Source organism: Netta rufina (assembly GCF_964035555.1).
Source record: "Netta rufina genome assembly, chromosome: 14".
NCBI classification, from domain to species: domain Eukaryota; kingdom Metazoa; phylum Chordata; class Aves; order Anseriformes; family Anatidae; genus Netta; species Netta rufina.
In genome coordinates, this window is record NC_140137.1 from 16,364,352 (window position 1) to 16,384,755 (window position 20,404).

Genomic DNA, 20,404 nt, shown 5'->3' on the forward strand with positions numbered 1-20,404 from the left:
GGTACACGTTTGTCCATCGCACGGGGCTGTTTGTGTGCAGCGTGTCACGGAGCCAAAGTTTGGGTCCTCATCTGCATGGGCTGCATCCAGAAATAAAACTACATTTGGGCTCAGACCAGAAGTCCATCGTGCCCTTGTTTTCCTGTGGGAAGTGCAGCCCTGCCTGTAGTATCTGAGCATTTTGAGTGGTGAAATAAATGCAGTGCTGAGCGGGGTGAATCTGTCCTGTGGGTTTCCTGGGTTGGGGGGCACTGGTGCATGAATTAAATACGGTGAGGCAGCGACTTGCCATGAGAACAGGCTCCAGGAGGGGCGATCTTTGTTATCAGCAGTAATCGTTGTGGCTGATTTCATGAATAATGTCCACCGCAAATGTCAAAAGGCTAATTAAGTTTCCTGGCCGCCTTCCAGTACTCCTTACTGTACAAGAGGTGCATGATTGTCCTGGACACATGCTCAGCTCTGAGAGCGATACAGCACATCGAGATATGGAGTTGCTTATTAACATGCACAGTCAGCTCGCCTCTCGGCTACTGTGGTGCCTGAGCTCTTTGCATACTGTCCTGACTTTTTCATCTGTTTGTTTGATAGGGATCTCGCGTCTCCTTCCTTTGACATTGCGAAATCACAATGCTCCTGATTTTGGGCAGGTGACTGCAAGCCTGTTCGCTTTTGTACATTAATTGTATTTTTATCTGTGTAGGTCTTTGAAGCGGTTATTTCTTGGATAAATTATGAGAAGGAGTCTCGCTTAGAGCACATGGCTAAGCTGATGGAGCATGTTCGCCTGCCCCTTTTGCCCAGAGATTATCTTGTACAGGTTAGTCTGCAAAAAAGTAATTAATATTGCACTAAAGCTGATGGAAGCTCCTTAATCAGTGTCTTGGCTGTTTGCTTCTGAGATGGTTATTTTTATGTAGCTGAGTCTGTAAACAGGAATAAAATGAAAAAACTGGGTGGAATCTGAAATCTGTGTGTGCACACATGCACGCACACAGAAACCTTCTTACAAAATGTGACCTGTGCTCTGCCTGGCAGTGCCGAGAGCTAAGCTCCTGCCAGTCTTGATGGAAGCATTTAAAAGTAAATATCTCAGGATTTTTCACCCAGAAAATATTCAGGTCATGCTCTTACAGGGCTGTACAGTTTTTTTCCCTAGTGCATGTGTGATAGTTTTGGCTTAAGAAGTGTTCTGTGCAGGAGCAGGATCTATGGAGATAGGTCTGTGTGACTGGCAGGTGAGATGTTGTCAGTCAGAGTCTGACTTAGAGATTGCTCTTGACAAGTTAATTCCTGGGATCTGGGCCTCAATAATGAGCCAAGAATCCACAAAGAAGAGGTTGGTGGGCTCTTTGACTGCTAAGCTTTCAACATATGTCTAAAAAAAAACCAATACAATTGAAATAAAATTGATACACATGAGATGCACCCATGTCTGTCTCAACTGTATCTTCTTATCCAGTAACAGATATTGCCTCACCTTAAAAGTTCTGACTCAAATTATTTTGCACCCAAACTCCTGGTAAATTCTCCTGTCTTGAGATACTTGGTGCTTGACAGGGGGTGATAAAATAGAGGGAGAACTGGTGCTGTTTAGTGATACTGGAAGAAGGGGAGCCTGGATGTTAATGCATTTGTTTCTTGGGAAAGAACTGGCATTCCGTCTTCTGCATTTTCTGTATTGGTATGTCAGAAAAGAAGCTCTGGTTTCAATGCAAAGCTCTCTTTTGACCTGAGATACCAAGTCCTTAACTTTAAATGATCTGTCATGTGTGTGCATGTTCTCAGACAGTTGAAGAAGAAGCTTTAATCAAAAATAACAACACGTGTAAAGACTTCCTTATCGAGGCCATGAAGTATCATTTGCTTCCTCTGGATCAAAGGCAATTGATCAAGAATCCCAGAACAAAGCCAAGGACTCCTGTTAGCCTGCCAAAGGTAAGCTGAGTTCCCTTCCAAAAACAGGAGGGAAAATGTCACTTCGTGACACCTCTCACAGTATAACTGGTGGCGTTTTCTGTCTTTGAAAGGAGCTTATGTGCTTACCACAGTACTTTTACTAACTCCTAATTGTTTTCTTTTCAATTGCTCTGAGCCCATTAGAGGAAAGTCCGAGAGCAGGATGTGTTCTGTATTTCCTATATATTATGGCCAGTCCTCAATCCTTTTGTTGGGTGAGCAGCACGGGGAGGGAACTGCTCGGAGAATAGGCCCTGCCATTTAGTAATTGGTGCTGCTTGGATACTAGGGGTTAATGCATGTGCAGCTATCATCTGCTGAGGCTGAGCAGGGCTGCAGACACAAGCAAAAATCAGCTGAGGTCAGATCTTAATATCGTCAGTGAAGATAACAGGAGTTTACATCAGTTTTGTTAAAGAGCAAAAGTCATTGATGTGGAAGGGGAGCGTGCCATCACCTGCTGGGGAAATCAGCTGGAAAAACGGATCTTGGTTGAATAATGCTACTCCTAATTCTTTGAATCGCTTTACTCCCTCTTCTGGTACTGCCTATACCCGCTGAGGGTATATAATTAAGTTTGATAAACGCGAAACCCACAGAGGAAGCAATATCTCTGCTCCTAAGGACAGGGCTCTGCTCTCAAAACATTTTGTCAGCCACAAGTGGTTTGGGGAGGGACTGTTGCTCCTCGAGCTATGGCCTGAGGATCAGTGACCCGCAGTGACAGCGGCTGCAGGCAGCTGCCTGGAGAGCTGCTGAGGTTTCTGCGGGTTCCTGGTGCTGTGGTGGAGCCCTGCTGGGGAGGATCACCATCGGTGCCTGTCATTTTTCTGTCTCCTTACTCAGAAGGCAGGAAAGCAGGAAACAACGGCAACCAGACATGTGAGCAGGAAGTCTGAAGCAAATTTCAATAGACTCAAAGCAGCTACTGAATAAATAATCCTTGTTACTCCCTGCGTTTGTCCTGGAGGCATGTGATGCTCTGGCCTCTGCTTTGTTAGTGAGGAGAAAATGACAACAGAAACTGTTTAACCTGTGCCCTGGAGATAAATGCAGTTCATCGTAATGTCTCTCACCAGACTGTCACTGAAGTTATTAACAAGCTTTTCAGAGATTGTAAGATGTCAAAACCACACTGTGTTATTTTTCTAAGGACAAATAATAGGGAGCCTGTTCTGTGGCATGGCATGTGTGATCTGTGCTATGAGGGAGTGTCCAGATGTTCAGTTACTGAAAGGTTCGTCAAGAAATTGCAGTTCTGCAGAGCACGTCAGTGTGTTTGTCTGTTCTACCTGCTGGCACTGAGGTGGAGTTGGTAGAAGATAGCTTTGGGGGCATCATGAAGGGCCACGTAACCCTTCATCAAGGACTAAAGAAGTTAAGGATGAAAAATGAACAGTGATCCAGTGACTTCAGAGGTTCTCAATGTATTCTTTAGCATGACCTGTGAGTACAAACCCAAATTTTCTGTGGGTCTGTTCTCCCCCTTTTTTTTTTTTTTTAACTGTAAAGAGATAGGAGAAGGTGTTGATCTTCCAGCAGTCCAGTTACTGAGAGACTCTGAGCTCATTCCTGCTGTGAAACCCCTCAGGTCTGTAATTGTCTGAAGCTCTGTAGCTTTCCATGGGAGACTGTTACACAATTAGCAGTTAGACTGCTAACTTGGACTGAATTTGCTTTCTAAGGTCGTGTTTCCATCCTCCTAGATCAAGCAGTTCACTGTTTTCATACTCGTGCAATACTTCAGATGCTTGTCTGGCCCGGTACTTTTAAGGCAGCTGCGGTGGGGGTGACCTCAAGTGTTGATCTTATCGCCTCAGCTACCTGCAGCCGCCTTGCAGAGGCTAAAGCCAGTACCGTCTGCTCTTTGACTATATTTGAAGCCCACTTATCTCACTTCCAGCTCCTTGGCCTTGTAAAAATCACACCGTCTTGGGCAGTGTTTGCTCCTGCTGTTCCCTGTGATAAGGGAACGAATCCTCCTTTTCCATAGTTGTGAAGGGGCAGAAGGAAATGTGTTCAGAACAAAGTACAGGTAGACATTTATGAATACTGGAGGTTTGGATGCTGCCTGTGCATGTGTCAGTGGGCTGTCCTCGAGCTGAGAGCTGCTGGTGGCAGGCAGGACAGATCTGGGAAGGACCACACTGCACGTGGTCCATGTCTTGTTTTCCCCCAGTGTCCTCTGCTCACTGTTGCTAGAAATGGGAGCTGGGTCTAGGTGGACTCTTAGACTGACCTGGCAGAGGATTTCTTATGCCCCTGAGATTTGCTGTTGATTACCTTCATGTAGATGTTTCTTTTCCCTAACGTGAGGAATTTAAGGCTTAATTACTAGATTTGCATCAACACACGTCGCAGCCAGAGGCCCTAATGAAGCTGACAAATCACTTCCTTCAGCAGTCCAGCATCCCTGGGTCTTAATAGTCCTGATTTCCCCAAGTGTCATCTTCCCTGCAGGTGGCAATACAGCTGTCAGGTTTTATTTGCTAAGTGGCATCGATTATTTTTAGCACCACCATGGAGATAATGACTAAAGAGTGGGCTGGCTGTGGAAATTACGCTGGAATCTTCTTCACTTAGAAGTATTTCTGCAGTGAGTCGTGCACGCACCGTGGTACAAAGCAATTCCGTGTTTTGGGGGGAAATAGGGCAGGTTGCCCACTTTGGAAATGGTGAGGAAGGGTTAATGGGGGCTGCCACACTTAGTTTGTATTAAAAGGTAAATAGTTTTACTCCCCCAGTAATAGAATTGACTTAAATAGTTGTCTCTGCAGAAGGTTTTGGTGGGCTTGCAGCATTTAGGTGGCAGCTGCTCTAGACCAGGTTGTGCTGATGGTTTCTTTTCAGAGAGCAGCTGCCTGGGCTGATGTCTGAGGTGTCCCAGCTCTCATCTTCCCTCTCCAGGTGATGATTGTGGTGGGCGGGCAAGCACCCAAAGCCATTCGCAGTGTGGAGTGCTATGACTTTGAGGAGGAACGGTGGGATCAGGTTGCTGAGCTTCCCTCCCGGAGATGCAGAGCAGGTAATGGGAACTTACAGCCTTCATTTTCCCAGTGCAGCTCTTCAGGGCTGGATAGTTGTGTTCTCAGTCCCTTCAGCCTTCCTCTCTGTCCCCAGCCTCAAACAGCTCTTTGCCATTCTTTGTCTTCTTTCACTGTGCACGTGTCCTTCACATTCAGGTGGATGCCCTGCTTTTATAGGAGTTGTTTCTGCCTGTCCCCTTGCTTCATCATCTCTCTCTCCTGATTGTTCCTCTGTTTCCCCTCTTCCTCCTGTCCCACTGGCTGTGGAAACCCACAGGCATCCAGTTTTCCTAGCTGGTTTCCTCGTGAAAATCACAGGAGCTGAGTCAGGCCCTTGCTGTGCTAAGGGGGTGATGGGGAGAATGGATCTGTAAGCTGAGTGTTCATCTGAAGATGTATGAGATGGATGTGAATGTGGATCACCATTTGGTATCCTCTCTGACTCAGAAAAACCTTTCATTCAGATCTGAAATCCATCTGTGCCTTCTGTTGCTGTGTGTTTATGTGCATTTCACTATCCTTATGACACGTATTTTATCATGCTTGGCTCCAGAGCTCCTAACCTGCAGAAAATGCTCAAGGCTTGCACGCGTTCTGCTCTTCCCTGCTGTCTTACACACCCTGGCAGACATCTGATGATACTTGGCTCCTAAGCTGTTTGTAAAACCTCCATAAAATCTCTCTCCTCTTTTACCAGGTGTTGTATTTATGGCTGGCAATGTTTATGCTGTCGGGGGCTTTAACGGGTCGCTGAGGGTACGCACTGTCGACGTGTATGATGGCGTGAAGGACCAGTGGACCTCCATAGCCAGCATGCAGGAGAGACGAAGCACTTTAGGAGCAGCTGTGCTCAACGATCTCCTGTATGCAGTGGGCGGCTTTGATGGCAGCACAGGTAGGTGGCTGAACAGAAACCAGGCAGTGCCTGATCCAAAACAGTGTTTTCAGAGCCCCCAGCAAAGTTTGCAGAGCTTGAGTGAGGCTCCAGATTTCTCTAGAGAGAATGAGCCAGAGACTGGGCATATTGTGTTGTACCTAACCATATGCTCGCTCTGACCCTTCAGTAATTGCAGCATGTGTCACCAAGGCTTTTTTCCTGTAGTGATACGGTTCTTTCAGTGTTGTTCTTTATGTGAACGTTCTTATTCTGTTCTTATAAAAGGGATTTTTCCCAGTTTTAGTTAAAATTTGCATAACATGAATGAAATGTGAACAAGGCCATTTATGGAGTATGTGTGTCTGGGAGTTAGTTTGGCATAAAACTGCATGTTTAGATTGACACCTCTGCTGTAGAGCCTTGCCACTTGGTTAAGCCTTAAACTGACTATCTCAGCTAGTGCTGAGTACAATAAAATAGGGTCTGGGGTAATTTTTAAACCTTTGTGTGGACATTTGATAGTGCTTGAAAGAATGTGGACTTTTGGGCTTGGAATCTGGACTCTGCTCCACTTTGGTGTCCCGGGACAGGGTCTATGTGATAATAATTTTTCCAGCTGCTGGAGAAATGGTGTTAACATGCTGGCCCCAGCCCGTAAGAAAAGGGACTGCAAAATTGGGTTGTAGGAGTGTGGGGGGAATTACAGGCTGGGGAGGAGGTGGAAGGCAGATGAAAGTGCAACACCAATCTTTTTCTCTTCTCTTTTTTTTTAATTAGAAAACCTGTGTATCCCCTTTTTAACTAGGTCTGGCATCAGTTGAGGCCTATAGCTATAAAACCAATGAGTGGTTTTTTGTGGCTCCCATGAACACAAGAAGAAGCAGTGTTGGAGTTGGAGTTGTGGAGGGTAAGAACATCAGCAGCCATTTCTACCAAACAAATGTTACTGTGTCAGATGGGGGCCTGAACGGTTAAGTGCAGCAGGAAGCAACTGCAGGATCTGTTCTTTAAGTTGTCTTCAGTTGGTGAAGATTTATTATATATGACATAATCTTTGTAGCTTTTTTCCATTCTTCTTATCTTGGTGAAAAATCACTTGTAGCTTTCCAAGAACCTCAGACCTGTATGAGACCAGCCCGTGCCTTCTGTGCATGCCATTAGGTGTGTGCCAGCTTTGAATCTTATTCTTCCTGAGCTGCTGCTGGCTGATAAAAGCAAACTGTCATGCAGTGTACGCTGTTGCCATCAGCAGACAGTATGTGGAAAAAGCACTCATCACAGAAAATCTGCTCAGCGAGAGAACAGGAGCATAGTTCATCCCACAGCCCCAAGCTGGTGGTTTGGCAAGAATACTAAAACCTGTGTTTATTGACATCAGGCTTTCAGGCATGCATGGCATAACTTAGTCAGGTTCGTAAATGACCAGGGACTGACGATAGCAAACGCTGATACTGCGGCAGCCTGGGAATGAGGTAGGCGAGGTGAGTGGGGAGGGCGCTTTGAGGATCGCAGCAGCAGCTGTTGGCATGGATGTGTCAGCACCCAGCTTGAACGAGCTGGAACTGAGCAACTTGGTTGGGATCCAGGAGAAGGAGCAACTTAGATAGGAACCTTTTGCTTCATTTAGCAAAATCAGTTCTGAAGCAAACAAAACGTTGTGTTTGACCTTATCTTTAGCGTGGCATAACAGTTTCCAATTAGTACGGTGTGGAGCAGGCAACGGCACAGGAGGAGCACAGTTGCAAACATCTGATGATCACGGCCTGAGGAGGCTGTGAGTGGAGCTGTGTACAAAACTAGTAGGGGGTAAAGGGAGACAAGGAGAGCGTATGAGTGTGAACGAGGTTTTTCGTGTAGCATCAGTCTTGTTTCATGTATGGTGTAGTCCCGTGACATCTGATAATGCTCTTATATTCTCATTAGGTAGCTGTTGTCCAGGTTTCATTGAGTTGAGTTGCAGGGGGGATAAACGTACCGTGCTGTGAAGGTCTCCTGGGATTTCTTCTGTCTTAAGATCACTTGGCACGAGTAAGCAGGCTGGCCTCAGCTGTCCTAGCAGCATTGGTTTGTTTTGGTTTGGCCCAGAATCTTCAAAATTGGATCTAGGTTTCCATGGAGGTATTATATTAAGAAGCTATTGCCTATTTATTGCTCATGTGATATTGTAATTAATGTACAGTATCGACCTTTGACAGCTCACCTTGTTATGTAGCACCTGAACAGGAGGAAACGCTTGATCAGCAGAACGTGCTTTGATATTACCTCTTCTCCAGGGCCAACAAGTCATTTGGAAAACCCTCTGGGCTTTTGGCTTCTAATTAAGCTGCTGTTGTGATGTTTCCTTAACTTAGTTGACAGCTTTTACAGCTTTAAAACCAGGCCCGCCTGTCTGTGAGTCTACTTCAGATCCTTTCAGTAGGGTTTTCCCCAGACATGCCAGCACGTTCGGGCAGGTCTCCCAGGGCTTCAGCCAGGATCTGTCCTCACTCGGGGCCGTCAGTCATAGCCGTAAAGCTAATAATGCCAATGTTTCTCTCTTCCAGGTAAGCTCTACGCCGTGGGCGGTTACGATGGAGCGTCCCGTCAGTGCCTTAGTACCGTAGAGCAGTACAACCCAGCCACGAACGAATGGACCTACGTAGCTGACATGAGCACTCGGCGCAGTGGTGCAGGTACTGGCCCCAAGATGTGTTCTTAAAAGTGGATAATCACTGGGCTCTCCTCTGTTCACGGAAAGGAAGGAAAAATATGCTTCAGTATTGCTGGGTTGGCAAGTGCAACCTGTTATTTTCCCCCCTCCCATGAGGAGGAGAAGAGCCATAATTGCTTGGAAGCTCTCAGCAGCTCTTCTGACTTCATTAAAATCTGCCAAATTGAAATTAATTTCTAAATTAATGAAATAATGTTCAGTGTTTCTAAGTAGCTTTTCTAACAGATGCATCTCACTTGTAAGCAGAGAGTTGTCTTTCCAAGTTGCCAGCTGCAGGCTTCGCTGGAAAGTCATGCTGCTCTGCCTTCTCTTTGCTGTCGTTTGGGGGTTGCCAGGTGGATTTTCCTTCTGGATCTTCCCCGATTCTCCTGGTGCAGCACATCTGCACTGGCTGACCTGCAGACCAAGTCAAGGCAACAGAATTAAACTCAAATGGCCCGTTAAAACTTTTTTTTTTTTTTTTTTTTTTTTGTATCTTTGCTGGCTGGAAAAAAGGATTGAATTGTAGTCTTGATGCCTGTAGTGAGATAGATTTCAGTGAGTTTTCTTTGCTCAAAACACTCTGCTCTGAGTCCTGCTTTGAGAGCACAACTACGAGCAGCAAGTTTAGTGTTACGAATGCTCTTCCTTGCCTGCCAAGTAGGCTTGCAATTTGCTTTTCCCAAACTGAAAGCTGAGCACATCAGGTTCTGGTTGTGACCCAAGTGCACGGCATTTGCCCCTCCAGCAGGCACCGGGAAGGGGCTGATGATGACACCAAAAGCGGTGCTGCAGCGTGAGCTGTTTGTACAGCTCGGGAAAGGAAATCCGTGCTCGGAGCTCCAGGCATTGCCGTCCCCATGCTGACATCTAGCGGAGGAGAGGACGAGCATCCCCAAATCCCGGCGGTGACCCCAGTGCAGGCAGTGCTGGAGGAAAAGGCAGTCCCCTCCTGGCAGGGATGGCCACTCTGCCTGTGCCCCTGTCTCACTGCACAGGGAGGCTTTTCAGGTGGAGAAGCCTTAGAGTGTTTACTTGCTTAGGTTAGCTTATGGACTTTTTAAAGTATTAAATTGTTGTTAACAGCTGAGTATAGGCAAATGCTGAGTGGTACAAAGGCAGCAGGAAGAGCAAAAATAGAGCTGCTGGAAATGGCAATCAGACTAAAAGCAAGTTTGCCCCATGGCAGAAAATATCAGGCAGGTAAGGATAAAGATGGGTGAGGTGCAGCAGTCTGGAAAGCCAAAGGGAAGAGAGAGCAAGTCAATCTAAAGAGATGAAATAAATGTGAAAAAAACATTGTGAGACAGATCTGAGAAGGACTTAGCCCTGGAAAACAGGGTTTCCTCAATATATTTGGCTAATGCTGGCTCTGTTTGGCAGGTGTTGGTGTTCTCAGCGGGCTGCTATATGCCACTGGGGGTCATGACGGTCCCCTAGTCAGGAAGAGTGTGGAAGTGTACGATCCAGGAACAAACACCTGGAAGCAAGTAGCAGACATGAATATGTGTAGAAGAAATGCAGGTAACCACAGCATACGTTTCTGTAGTGCTTAGTTGGAGTTGTCTGTGGTTTTTCATGTGGCTGTTGTGCTAGTAATAGAAGTAATTGGTATTGCAAAAAAGTAATAAAAATGGAGGATGAGGTATCTGCTAGGGAATGAATCAAAGCGTGGCAGGCAATGTTGTGGGGGAGAAGTTAGCCCACGTCTAACTGTCTGCACTCTGCTTTGAGGTGTGTGTGCAGTGAATGGTCTCCTCTACGTGGTGGGAGGAGATGATGGTTCCTGCAACTTGGCCTCCGTGGAGTACTACAACCCCATCACGGACAAGTGGACGCTACTGCCAACCAGCATGAGCACGGGGAGGAGTTACGCAGGTACATAGTCCATGGGAGACTTGACTGTGGGGTTATTCATAAACCTGAGGCCTGTGCCTCCTGAAGCTGTAACCTTAAATGTGTGTGTGCTTTATGTGGCCTAGCTTTTGCAGCGTGTTCTTAGCCACATTGCAACCCAGGAGTTGCTCCTATAACCGTGTGTCTGCCCCTTAAAACAGGTGTGGCTGTGATTCACAAACCATTGTGACACACAATGAAGCCAATGCGAGGAGCAGAAGTGAAGTGGATCCAGCTAGGTGGTGTTGGGAAGATGACCGAGCTCTGACTTGACCCATCTCATTGCTGTTACAGTCTTCGCATGACAAGTGATACGTTACAAACATCATCTGCTCTGCGGTGGAGTGCTTAGCAAAGTGAAAATCCCTCTGGGGACGTGTTCCATGCTAGACACGAGGTGTTGCTTGTTATATGTGGTGCAATCAACTGTTTTTCTCAATGGCTTGTGTCATGGGATAAACACTGTGCTTTGAACTGCAGGCACTGAATTTCTTGTGTGAAACAAAACTGCTACGTTTGGGCATGTGAGTAAAAAATGAACACTTCTGGATTTCTTCACTACTGATGCTCCGTACACATCATTGGTTGAACTATTTGCTCACTGTGCCTGGAGGGTGGACTTTACTACTGACAGTGGAAACTTCTGAGTACCAACTGAGAAAAGGAGTCAGCAGAAATGTACTGGATCAGGGTGCTCTGGCTTGATTGTGACGCTGTCTCAGTCATATGTTTGTATATGCCACTGGACTACTGTATGTATCCCTGAAATACTTGTCGTATGGTGGAAATAAATACCGTGTGATTTTTCTACTTGCCATGAATGATGTTTCCTGTACATGCTGGGACATCCCGGGCTCTGCCTTCTCTGGGGCTGATGTCTCAGCAACTCTACCACACAAAACATCTCAACCCCAGAAAGTGTGCTGCTCTGACATGGTTTATTGCTCCTGTGAAACAAATAGTGCTTGAATAGAAACTATTCCTTTCCCCCGTGTTTCCCTAGTGTTGCCAGCTGTGCTGAAAGCCCCAGTTCTAACTCTGTCCAGCATTTCAATGCCATTTCATAATAGAGCATATGTGTGTCAAATATCTTATAGTGCCATTAACGTAGACACCACGTGCAGTGAGAACCATCTGCCTCCTGAACACTGATTAATGAGCAAGGTAAAATACCTGCAATGTGTTAATGCTTCCAGAGGATGGAGATCTCACTAATCGCTGTCATTGTAACTGGTATTTTAATCTTGCCTGCACTGAAAGTGTTCTGTTAGTATGAAGATTTTATAAGATTACTCAAAACAGAAAAATCTAGATCCAGCTACACTGTAGTTGTCTTGTTTACGTCCTGAATTCTTACAGTTTTCTGTCTGAGAGGATATTTGGCTTTCAAGTACCTTTGTTTGACTCCTTGAGAGCTCTGACTTGCTTCTGCGTACAGCAGTGGACTCCCAGAATATTCCTCAGCTAAAGTGAACTGATGAAGAAAACTCTTTTCTCATTTTTTTTTCCTCTTCTTTCCCAGCTTTCCCAGGTCACTTAACTTTGATTTATATTGCCTTTCGTGAGGGCTTATCTCACTCTTGCTCCCTGTAGACCAGCTGAGGCTTTCTGTCATGGGCATCTGGCCTGCAGAACCGTATCCGCCTGTGTTACTGTCGAGCTTCAGCACTTACCACTGTTCTTCTCCTGGTTTATTTCTCCATGGATCTCCTGTCAAAGACACTCGAGGCAACCTTCTGCACTAGAAAAGAAAAATACTTAAAATTTGATTTCAGGGGGATCTAAGGCTAAATCATCTTGTGCAGCTTTAAGAGGGCTGTACGTTAGTTCTGTAAATAAGAACACTTTTAGTGTTTGAGTTGATGTGGTCCTTGTAACATGGGTGCCTGCTCACTTTGGGGTAAACAGCGCTTGCTTTTGCTGCTTCATGTTGCACAGAGGAGGACTGATCAGGAGGAGTGTTAGCTAGTACCTGCTCCTCTTTGGATGCTCTTGTGTTTGCAAACAAAAGCAAACTGTCCAAAGGAATGGCAGTACTATTCTTGGGATCTGCCTTCTACTGTATGTCAGGTCAGAGGTTTTGAAAACAATAATGAAAAATTAATCTTTCCTGTAGTACCCTTTAAGCCTCTTGCACTGGGTTCTATGATCTGCAGTGAAATGTGCCAAAATAATAGTATAACGTGCTGCTCTTTTATGGTGGTTGGTCTTACTGTAGAAGCTATTGAGGTTGGTAGGAATGTGACCAAGATGAGCTGGCGTCAGATTGGAGTCCTGAGGTGCATCTTTACAGTGAGGTAAGCAAGACGATGCCTTGCTTGGGACTGATTGAAATTTGCTACCCCAAAAGCTGGTTAGCAGGTGTTCCCCTTCCTGCAGCTTGTGGGAATGAGATAAAATGGGATAGGCAAAGCGTTTTGGTCTGAGTTAGCGACTCTTATTTGACTGGGATAAGTATGCCCTGACAGCCATTTCTTTATAAACCTTTCTTGCTTATAAGGGAAACAGTTTTTGGTGTCTTTCTGCTTATTGTAAAATGGCATTTAGTCATGCTGGTGGCCAAGACCTGTGGCTTTCTGGACAGAGCTAGGACTTGGCACTGGCCAACCATCGCTGATGGTGATCCGGGCCGCAGCCATTCCTCCTCTGCAGCAAACACGTTGCTTTCTTTCCTTCTCAAATGTTGCAGTGTTATGCAAGTCAAGTCACCTCGTTTTCCAGCTATGCAATATGAACAACTGTAACACATGACGAACCAGCTGTATCCCCTCCCCTTGAGATGCTTTTTGAATTTGTCTGTCTTTGGTGTGTTGTTCCTTGTTTGTATCATTCGTTCTGAGCACCTGAGCCAGGTCCTTTAAAGATTGCCTTTTTCTAGGACTGAAAACGTAGCATTAGTGCTAACAAATTTTACTGTAAATATTTTTATAAGAATTTTAAATAATTTTTTGGATTGCTTTTTATGGTCATCAATGACGTTTATGTTAAATCCTGGATCTAATTCTTACACTCCTGTGCAAGTTTTTGCTGGCCATGACGTAGGTGTGAATTTGTATGTTTTCTGCACAAGCAATGAAATGTTGTAACCAGGGTCTGGGACAGCTCTTATGTTGATTCTGACATAGTAGAAGGACAGCATCGGGCTCAACATTATGGAATAAATTAAAATCCATTACCTCAGTCACCACTATGCTCTTAGATTATTAGCTTATTTCAAACCAATTTCAATAATTTAATTTTCTGCTGCTGTGTTTGCTTTCCGGGCAGCTTGGTGGCCAAGCTGTCTCTCGGTGGTTTAATTTCTCATCTCTCCTGTGTGAGCATGGCATTGCTTGAGGATGGAGGATGCGATGCACAACACAACGACACGGGTTGCCAAAAATACTGGAATTATTGCAGGTTTTGTAAAAGCTTTAAAACAGAATTCAGGCTGCTTCCTCCGCTTCCTCCCAATGGTCCTTTTTGAGTTTGAAGGCTTTCCTCAGCATGGGTCTGTTGCTGTCCCCACTGAGGGGTTATGGCCTTGGGTTTCCACAAGGGGACTTTGCTCTTCTGGTGAAAGCATCTCCAGGGATGTGCACCCACAGAACCCGACAGCACCACTTGTGGGTATGCGCTTGTGAAGAGGCTCACACGCGGCTGGTTTGCAAAACAGTCAAGCATATGTAAAGCAGGATATATTTGCCTCAAGCAATCTGTTGTTTAAACAAGTTTGAATCAAGTCCATCTTTTCCATTTGTGCCTAATAGATAAATTGGGGGTGATTAAAACCAATTTCCAGTTCATTCAGTTTTTCCAAATACTTTTTTTGTACAGATGTGTACAGCACTGTAATTACCATAAATATACTTGGCGGCATTTGCATGACAACACCATGAAAGCTTAATACTGTTCTCTTGTTTGCAATGTTTGGAGACAAAAATCCTTAATATCCAGTGATGTGTGATGCCTAATTCATCAAGCTAACGTGATGGTTCCGCAGATAAATGCAGCTTGTTTTTAACCTGTGGGATTCGTTGCTAATAAAATGTTGTACTGGAGCAGTTGCCCCCTTGGCTTGGCATTGTGCTCATAAATAACATCCACGTACCCATAATCAGTTGCTCAAAGCTACAACGTTTGGGAGGATGTTAGACATTGTAGTCTGGAAATGAATGAATTAATTTTTTTCCCTCCTCTGCCTTTATCTTTATTTCTGAGTTTATAAATTTTCCTCTACAGTGACGATAAATAAATGTGGAGAATTTTAACGTGTACTTTTTATGTATTAAAACAAAACAGAAACCTTTAAGAACAATAGAAGATTGTATAATTTACCTGGGTGTGGAATTCTTGGGTTTTGTAAAGCAGACTTTGTTGGTTCAACAGCTGACAGTATAAGTCAGTATAAGATGGTTGAAGCTCATTTTTTTAATAAAAGATTTGTGTGTGTGAAGGATGAAGGACGTTGCAAAGCAATTCTCTTTGACAGCTGCCTTGTCCAGTGTGATGAAAAATGCAGGGACTGGTCTTCACTGACGTATTTACATTATAACAAAATCACGTTGTAGTTCCCCGTACTTTAATTTGAATAAAAAACAGCCTAACACAACTCCTCTGGGTCTGTTTTGATTTTGTCAGCTTCTGACAGCAAGGGACATTCTCATCACTCTATGGGGCTTTTTTTCCTCTTTAATACAATTACAGACTCTGGGTTTAGTTTGTCCTTGTGTGTGGGATGTGTTTATTCTCCTGCACCCCAAATGCTGGAGGCACAACAGATGGGGCTGCCTGGCATGGGGCGACTCACCAGAGTTGGGCTTTCCAGGCCACCACTGAAATTCCTCAAAATAGCTGAGTTTCTGGGATGAGCGCTTACAAAAAGGATGAAAGAAAATGTGAGAACCTCCACATTTACCCCCATAGGCTTGTTATTTCCTAACATATTTCCCACACCACTGGAAAGACCAACACATTTAACAGGTAGCACAGCTCATTTTGTCTTACGTTACGTCTCACTGAGCTCACTGGTTTTCCAGCAATGCTCCTCGTGCTGCCTCTGTTAGTAACGATGTACAACGCTGGATTTACCATGTGGGATCCTGAAATTTAATTTTCGGATCAACACTGGCAATGTCACGTTGTGGGTTGCTCCGTGCAGCTGGAGGAATTTGCAAATACTCCTGATTTTATTTCAAAATGACTGGCAAAGAATAATTGCAATTAAAAAAAACTTCATCTATTGGAGGCTTCTGGAGAAAAAAAAAAAAAATGTATATAGGAAGGACTGCTACAGAAATGTTGCCATGAGCTACCCGGGGCTCCCAGAGCATCCCGCGGTTGCTCCGTGATTAATGCTCTCGCTTTGGGTAACGTTATGCTGCTCTATAAACAAGCACAAAATCACTTAACTACTTAGTGACGCGAAATATTCTAAGAAATTTGCCAAAGTGATTAATGCTAATGTTCTTGTTCAGCAAATTGAATGAGATTTAATTGGCACAGCTGCTGGAGCTCAATGCATTTGATTTGGCCCCAATTTACGAACTGTATTATCATGAGCCTGCCACTTCTCCTTCTTTCATTGCAAACCTCGGCAGCCCCTGCTCAGCATATTGCTCAGTAAATTACAAGTCTTAAAAGCGAGACCCTGGTTGCACTCAGCCAAGCTTGTAAAGGGGCCCTTTAAAGGACATGTAATGCCTGTCCCAAAGGCTCTGTTCTTCTCTTGAGCATAAGAGATCTGAATGTTAGTTTTGATTGTCAGCCCCTTACTTCATATTATCATTTTTCTGCAATGTTTTTTTTCACCCAATGCTGAGTTTGTCTCACTGGGTGAATGTCGAAGTGTAATTTAAATCATGTACTTGAACTCAGAGTTGTATTGGGACAGAAACGTACCCTATTTGATATTTCTTGAGGATTTTTGAACACAAACCCTTTCTGCTGGTTAGCCCCAGGCCAACATCAGAAATATTACTCCTATTTGGAAGACATTTTTTATCTCATTACAACCCAGTACATAACCTTTTCTCCCTGGGAATGGGTGTCTCCTTCCACCCCGCATTTCACTCCACAGAGCTCAGCCGTCCTGAACCCACCTGAAGAAATCACCGGGCTCTGATTTTCCACTGGAGGAATAGGAAACACCACACGGATTGGCATTTTTACAGAAAATTTTGTTTTACTTATTTTACTCACAGCCAAATCCCTTTCTGATGGCCCATTCTGCCTCCTTGAAACCTTCCTATCCGGAATATTTTGTCTCCTGTTTGTAACGTGAAGCATCCCACAGATGTGGTGCCGGGCTCCTGTGCCTGCAAAGTCACCTTGTGCAGGAGGGCAGCCTGGCGAGCCTCCCCGCCAGCTGGAGCCAGGGGCACCACAGCCAAATTAGAGTTCAGGCCTTAACGAACGGGAAACATGGCAAGCAGCCCCTCCTCGGGATGGAAGAGCAGCCTTGCCAAGTTCCTCTGTTTTTTTTTTGGTATGTGTTTTTCAGAATTTCTCTGATGGAAACAACAGTATTACAGAGCTACGCTGTTCCAGACAGCTCTAATTCAGAATCGGGCAATATTTCTCATCTGTGTAAGAAAAGCTTAATGAACAATCAATTCACATATTATGAATTTAGTTGTAAATGCACTAATATGTATGAAACACACACCACATGTGCTTTAACGTGTTGCTGCTGTGGCTGGTGTATGCCCAGGCACATGCCATGTGCTGGGGCACCGAAGCTGTGACCCAGTGCCCAGAAATCCCCGAGGCAGCTGCACAGTGATAACAGACCTCAGTGAGCTAGTGGAAAAAAATGTCGTTGATAAGATGCAGCTAATTTGTGGATTAATGGAAAACAGCCTGGGACACTTAATTTGCGGTAACCTCGCAAGGTGAACATGATAAAATCATTCCAGGAGTGGTAGATTTTGTCTAAATTGACTTTCCAGGTTCAGGCTAGGTTTGAGGGTTTAAATGACTGAGGGCTCGCACACTAAATGAGTTTATAGGACTTTAGGGTCTCTCTGTACTCCCAGCCTGAAGTCAGGAAGTTACTTAGGGGTTTAGATTCTGAGTCCTTCTTGGCCCTGCATACTCCAGGCTGAGCACCCACTGCCAGAACACCCGTCAGGAAGCAGGCTACCACAGATCAGTGGTCTGTGGCTCCCTCACTTCTCCTTTGTGGTTCTTCAAGTCCTCCCTTGGGCAAGGCTTTGCAAAGAATGAGGGCTGCAGGCCCCATCCTGCGGGCCCTTTCTACAGCCTATAGCTGTGGTTGTGCTCCGTGGTCCAAAGGGACCCAGTGGACAGAGCAAAAGTAAAAGGAGATCTAAAATGCTCAGGGCTTGCAAGAACCCAGAATGTGGAGGGGCTTGGGGACTGCATGCCCTGAAGAAGGGTGTCTCAAAAATCAGCCTACTGACTAGTTATGTATGTTGTTCTTAATAGCTATACTTGGAATGTAAAACTCTTTATTTATATATTTATTATCTGAAAGGATAAGAGAGATATTTGGCTTATCTAACAAGAAATTATTATTATTATTTTTTATGTTCTTATTTAGGACCAACTTTTATTAACGTAGAGACTGGCACAAGCTTCTAGCGCAAACGATCACATCATCACTGTGAAATCCATCATTTGTCATTAAGGAGCATTGGTAATGTAATTGTTAGGGAGCTACCTTTAAAAAAAAAAAAAAGGCGAACCAGGTGGGAGTGAATTACTTAAAACCAGAACACCTGCTCATGACTTAAGTCTGAATTGTGATCAATTGTTTCCAGCTGTAGGTGTTGATGGCTTCACTCACAAACATTTTTTTCCCCCACTCTGTCTGCTCTTCAAAGGGGAAGTTTAATCATTTTTCTGGATTTCCTTTTGCCTTCTCTTTATAAGAAATGCCTCCTGTTCTTTGGTGGTCCCAAGAAACTTCTCCAAAGGTGAGTAGCTTCTGAGGAAGTTGGTGTTAGTGGTAGAGGAGCTGGTTCCAGGGCATGTCATACCCTGCGGCTGGAGGAGAGGATGTGTTGGGCAAGCACGAAGCTTCAAGAGAAGAGGTAAGTGCAAGAGGCTGAGACTCTCAGTACAGGGCTATGTACGTCAGGCTTGTTGCTTGGGTAGGGATGGATGCAAGCGTCTTGCTGCTTAGCAAGTGGATGCAGCACCAGGTATTTTGCAAATGGCGGTGATGGTGTTTGTGTGAGGTGGTGGTGAAGTCCTGTGGTTTCTCCAGTGCGTGGTCCTGGGTGTTAGATCAGACAATGCTGTTCCTCTGGTTCGTTGCTATTTATTATCACCACAGTAGTGGCTGGGGAGGTAAGTGTCAGCATAAAGGGGATGGAGAAAAAGGAGGAGGTCAGGAAGCACAGCCAAGAGCAAAGGTCCTGTCCTCACAGGAGGATGTGTAGGAAGCACTGCGTGATAATGTGACACCCATCAGAAAAGAGAGAAATGGAAATGTTAAGTGTGGTAATAACTGCATCTCCGCAGCCTGTTCCAGCATCCTAGAATGAGTTTTGCGGGGGGTTTGGCAGCAAAATGGAGTCAAGGCGGTCCATTGCTAGAAAGTGTGTGACAGAAGGCATACTTTTTTTAAAGTCAATTCTTTATTTCCATGTAATATGTTGCACTGTGCATGAGGTATTTGTGTTCTGCACTACTCTGCTTGTTTGGATGTTGCTTTGGGAAGAAACCTGTTTGAGAAGGGGGACAGAAAGCAATCACTGGGCTTCCAGTGTTCTCTCATGCTCCAGTGGTTTGGGTCCCCATTGCAGGGGTTTTAATGCTGTGAATGCATTCTAAACAATTATTTCCCTTATGCAGCAATAACATAAGAATAATTAACCAAACCATCCATCTCTGCTTTCTGTTTAAGAATGATTGATTAGTATGTTTGGTAGTTATTAATGTGGCAAACAAATATTTCAGAGAAAGGAATAAAAGCCCTAAAAGTGTAAAATACAAAATAGCACCAGCTTCCTCCTGCCTTTCAAGAAGCAGAAACTGTGATCCCTTCTGCCACAGCTGGTGTTTATCTAGAGATAATTTGAGTTTGGCCAGGTATGTGGCTGGAGATATTAGACACAATCAGGCAGCTTCCCCATGAGTTTGTGTACGTGGTTTTTTTTTTTTTTTTTTTTTTTTTTGTAACACTTATGAATTTGTTTCCCTTATCTAGTTAATTCTGCAGCTCCTCATGTATGCAGCAATTTGAGTCAACACGGAGTAAATGTATGTTTTCCATCAGGCTGTCAGGGTGCAATCATTCCCAGCCTGCAGGAGCAATCACTTCGGCAGAACCTCTCTGAATTAGTGGCAGGAGGAAAGCTCGTCAGTGCCCGCCTGGGTCCCCGCGTGAGGATGTGCCATGCAGGGTGCTGGGCTCTGGGGGTCAGCACAGCCAAATGAATGAGCGTGGGCCTGGTGAGAGAGAATTAGCAGTGCTGAATCTTCCTGAAAATTGTGTTCCTCGGTGTTTGGAAACATATGGTTATGATTTTCTTCTTGTGCAGTGCGGCTGAACTATATTTTGCATATAGATTGGGATCAAATGTACTGTGGTAGAAATCTTTCCTAGTTTTCCAGCTTCTATGTATCTGAGCCCCTCATTTGATGACACGATAAAAAACACCTTGCAGACAAGAAGCAAGAATTTTTAAGTCACGTATCTTGTTACTTGTTTTTGTGGTGTGAGATGTGGGGCTGTGAGCTGAGATACAGCTGCTGGGAGCAGGTGGGGGAGACTCCAAATTGAGCCTGCAGGTTGTAGGCTGCAGCCTCAATTAAGCTGATATAGGCTACTTGTGAACACTTCCAGGGCATGTGTTGTGTTACCCCATTTCACAGTTTGAATCCCTACTTACTGGTATCCCCAGAACTTCAGAGATAACAGTACTGGTGTTGTGAGGCCCACATGTATGTTCTCTGCTGAGCCCCAGCTGGGGTGACCTCCCTGCACATGTTATACCCATGGCTGCT

General features: G+C 44.8%; 1 protein-coding gene across 17 annotated transcripts in view; it reads left to right on the forward strand.

Annotated features, from left to right (window-relative positions):
- Positions 1-15,012, forward strand: part of KLHL3 (kelch like family member 3) — a 118,471-nt gene extending 103,459 nt beyond the window's left edge. For 15 of the 17 annotated variants that reach the window (XM_084295245.1, XM_084295248.1, XM_084295249.1 and 12 more), the window contains 9 exons: positions 704-820; positions 1,789-1,938; positions 4,867-4,984; positions 5,683-5,880; positions 6,668-6,769; positions 8,406-8,534; positions 9,935-10,075; positions 10,286-10,429; positions 10,609-15,012. In XM_084295245.1, the coding sequence (XP_084151371.1) occupies positions 704-820; positions 1,789-1,938; positions 4,867-4,984; positions 5,683-5,880; positions 6,668-6,769; positions 8,406-8,534; positions 9,935-10,075; positions 10,286-10,429; positions 10,609-10,637 (1,128 nt within the window). In that variant the 3' untranslated portion in view covers positions 10,638-15,012. The remainder of the gene's footprint in view (positions 1-703; positions 821-1,788; positions 1,939-4,866; positions 4,985-5,682; positions 5,881-6,667; positions 6,770-8,405; positions 8,535-9,934; positions 10,076-10,285; positions 10,430-10,608) is intronic. The other 2 variants (XM_084295241.1, XM_084295240.1) reach the window with 2 other exon arrangements.
- Positions 15,013-20,404: the final 5,392 nt, after the last annotated feature.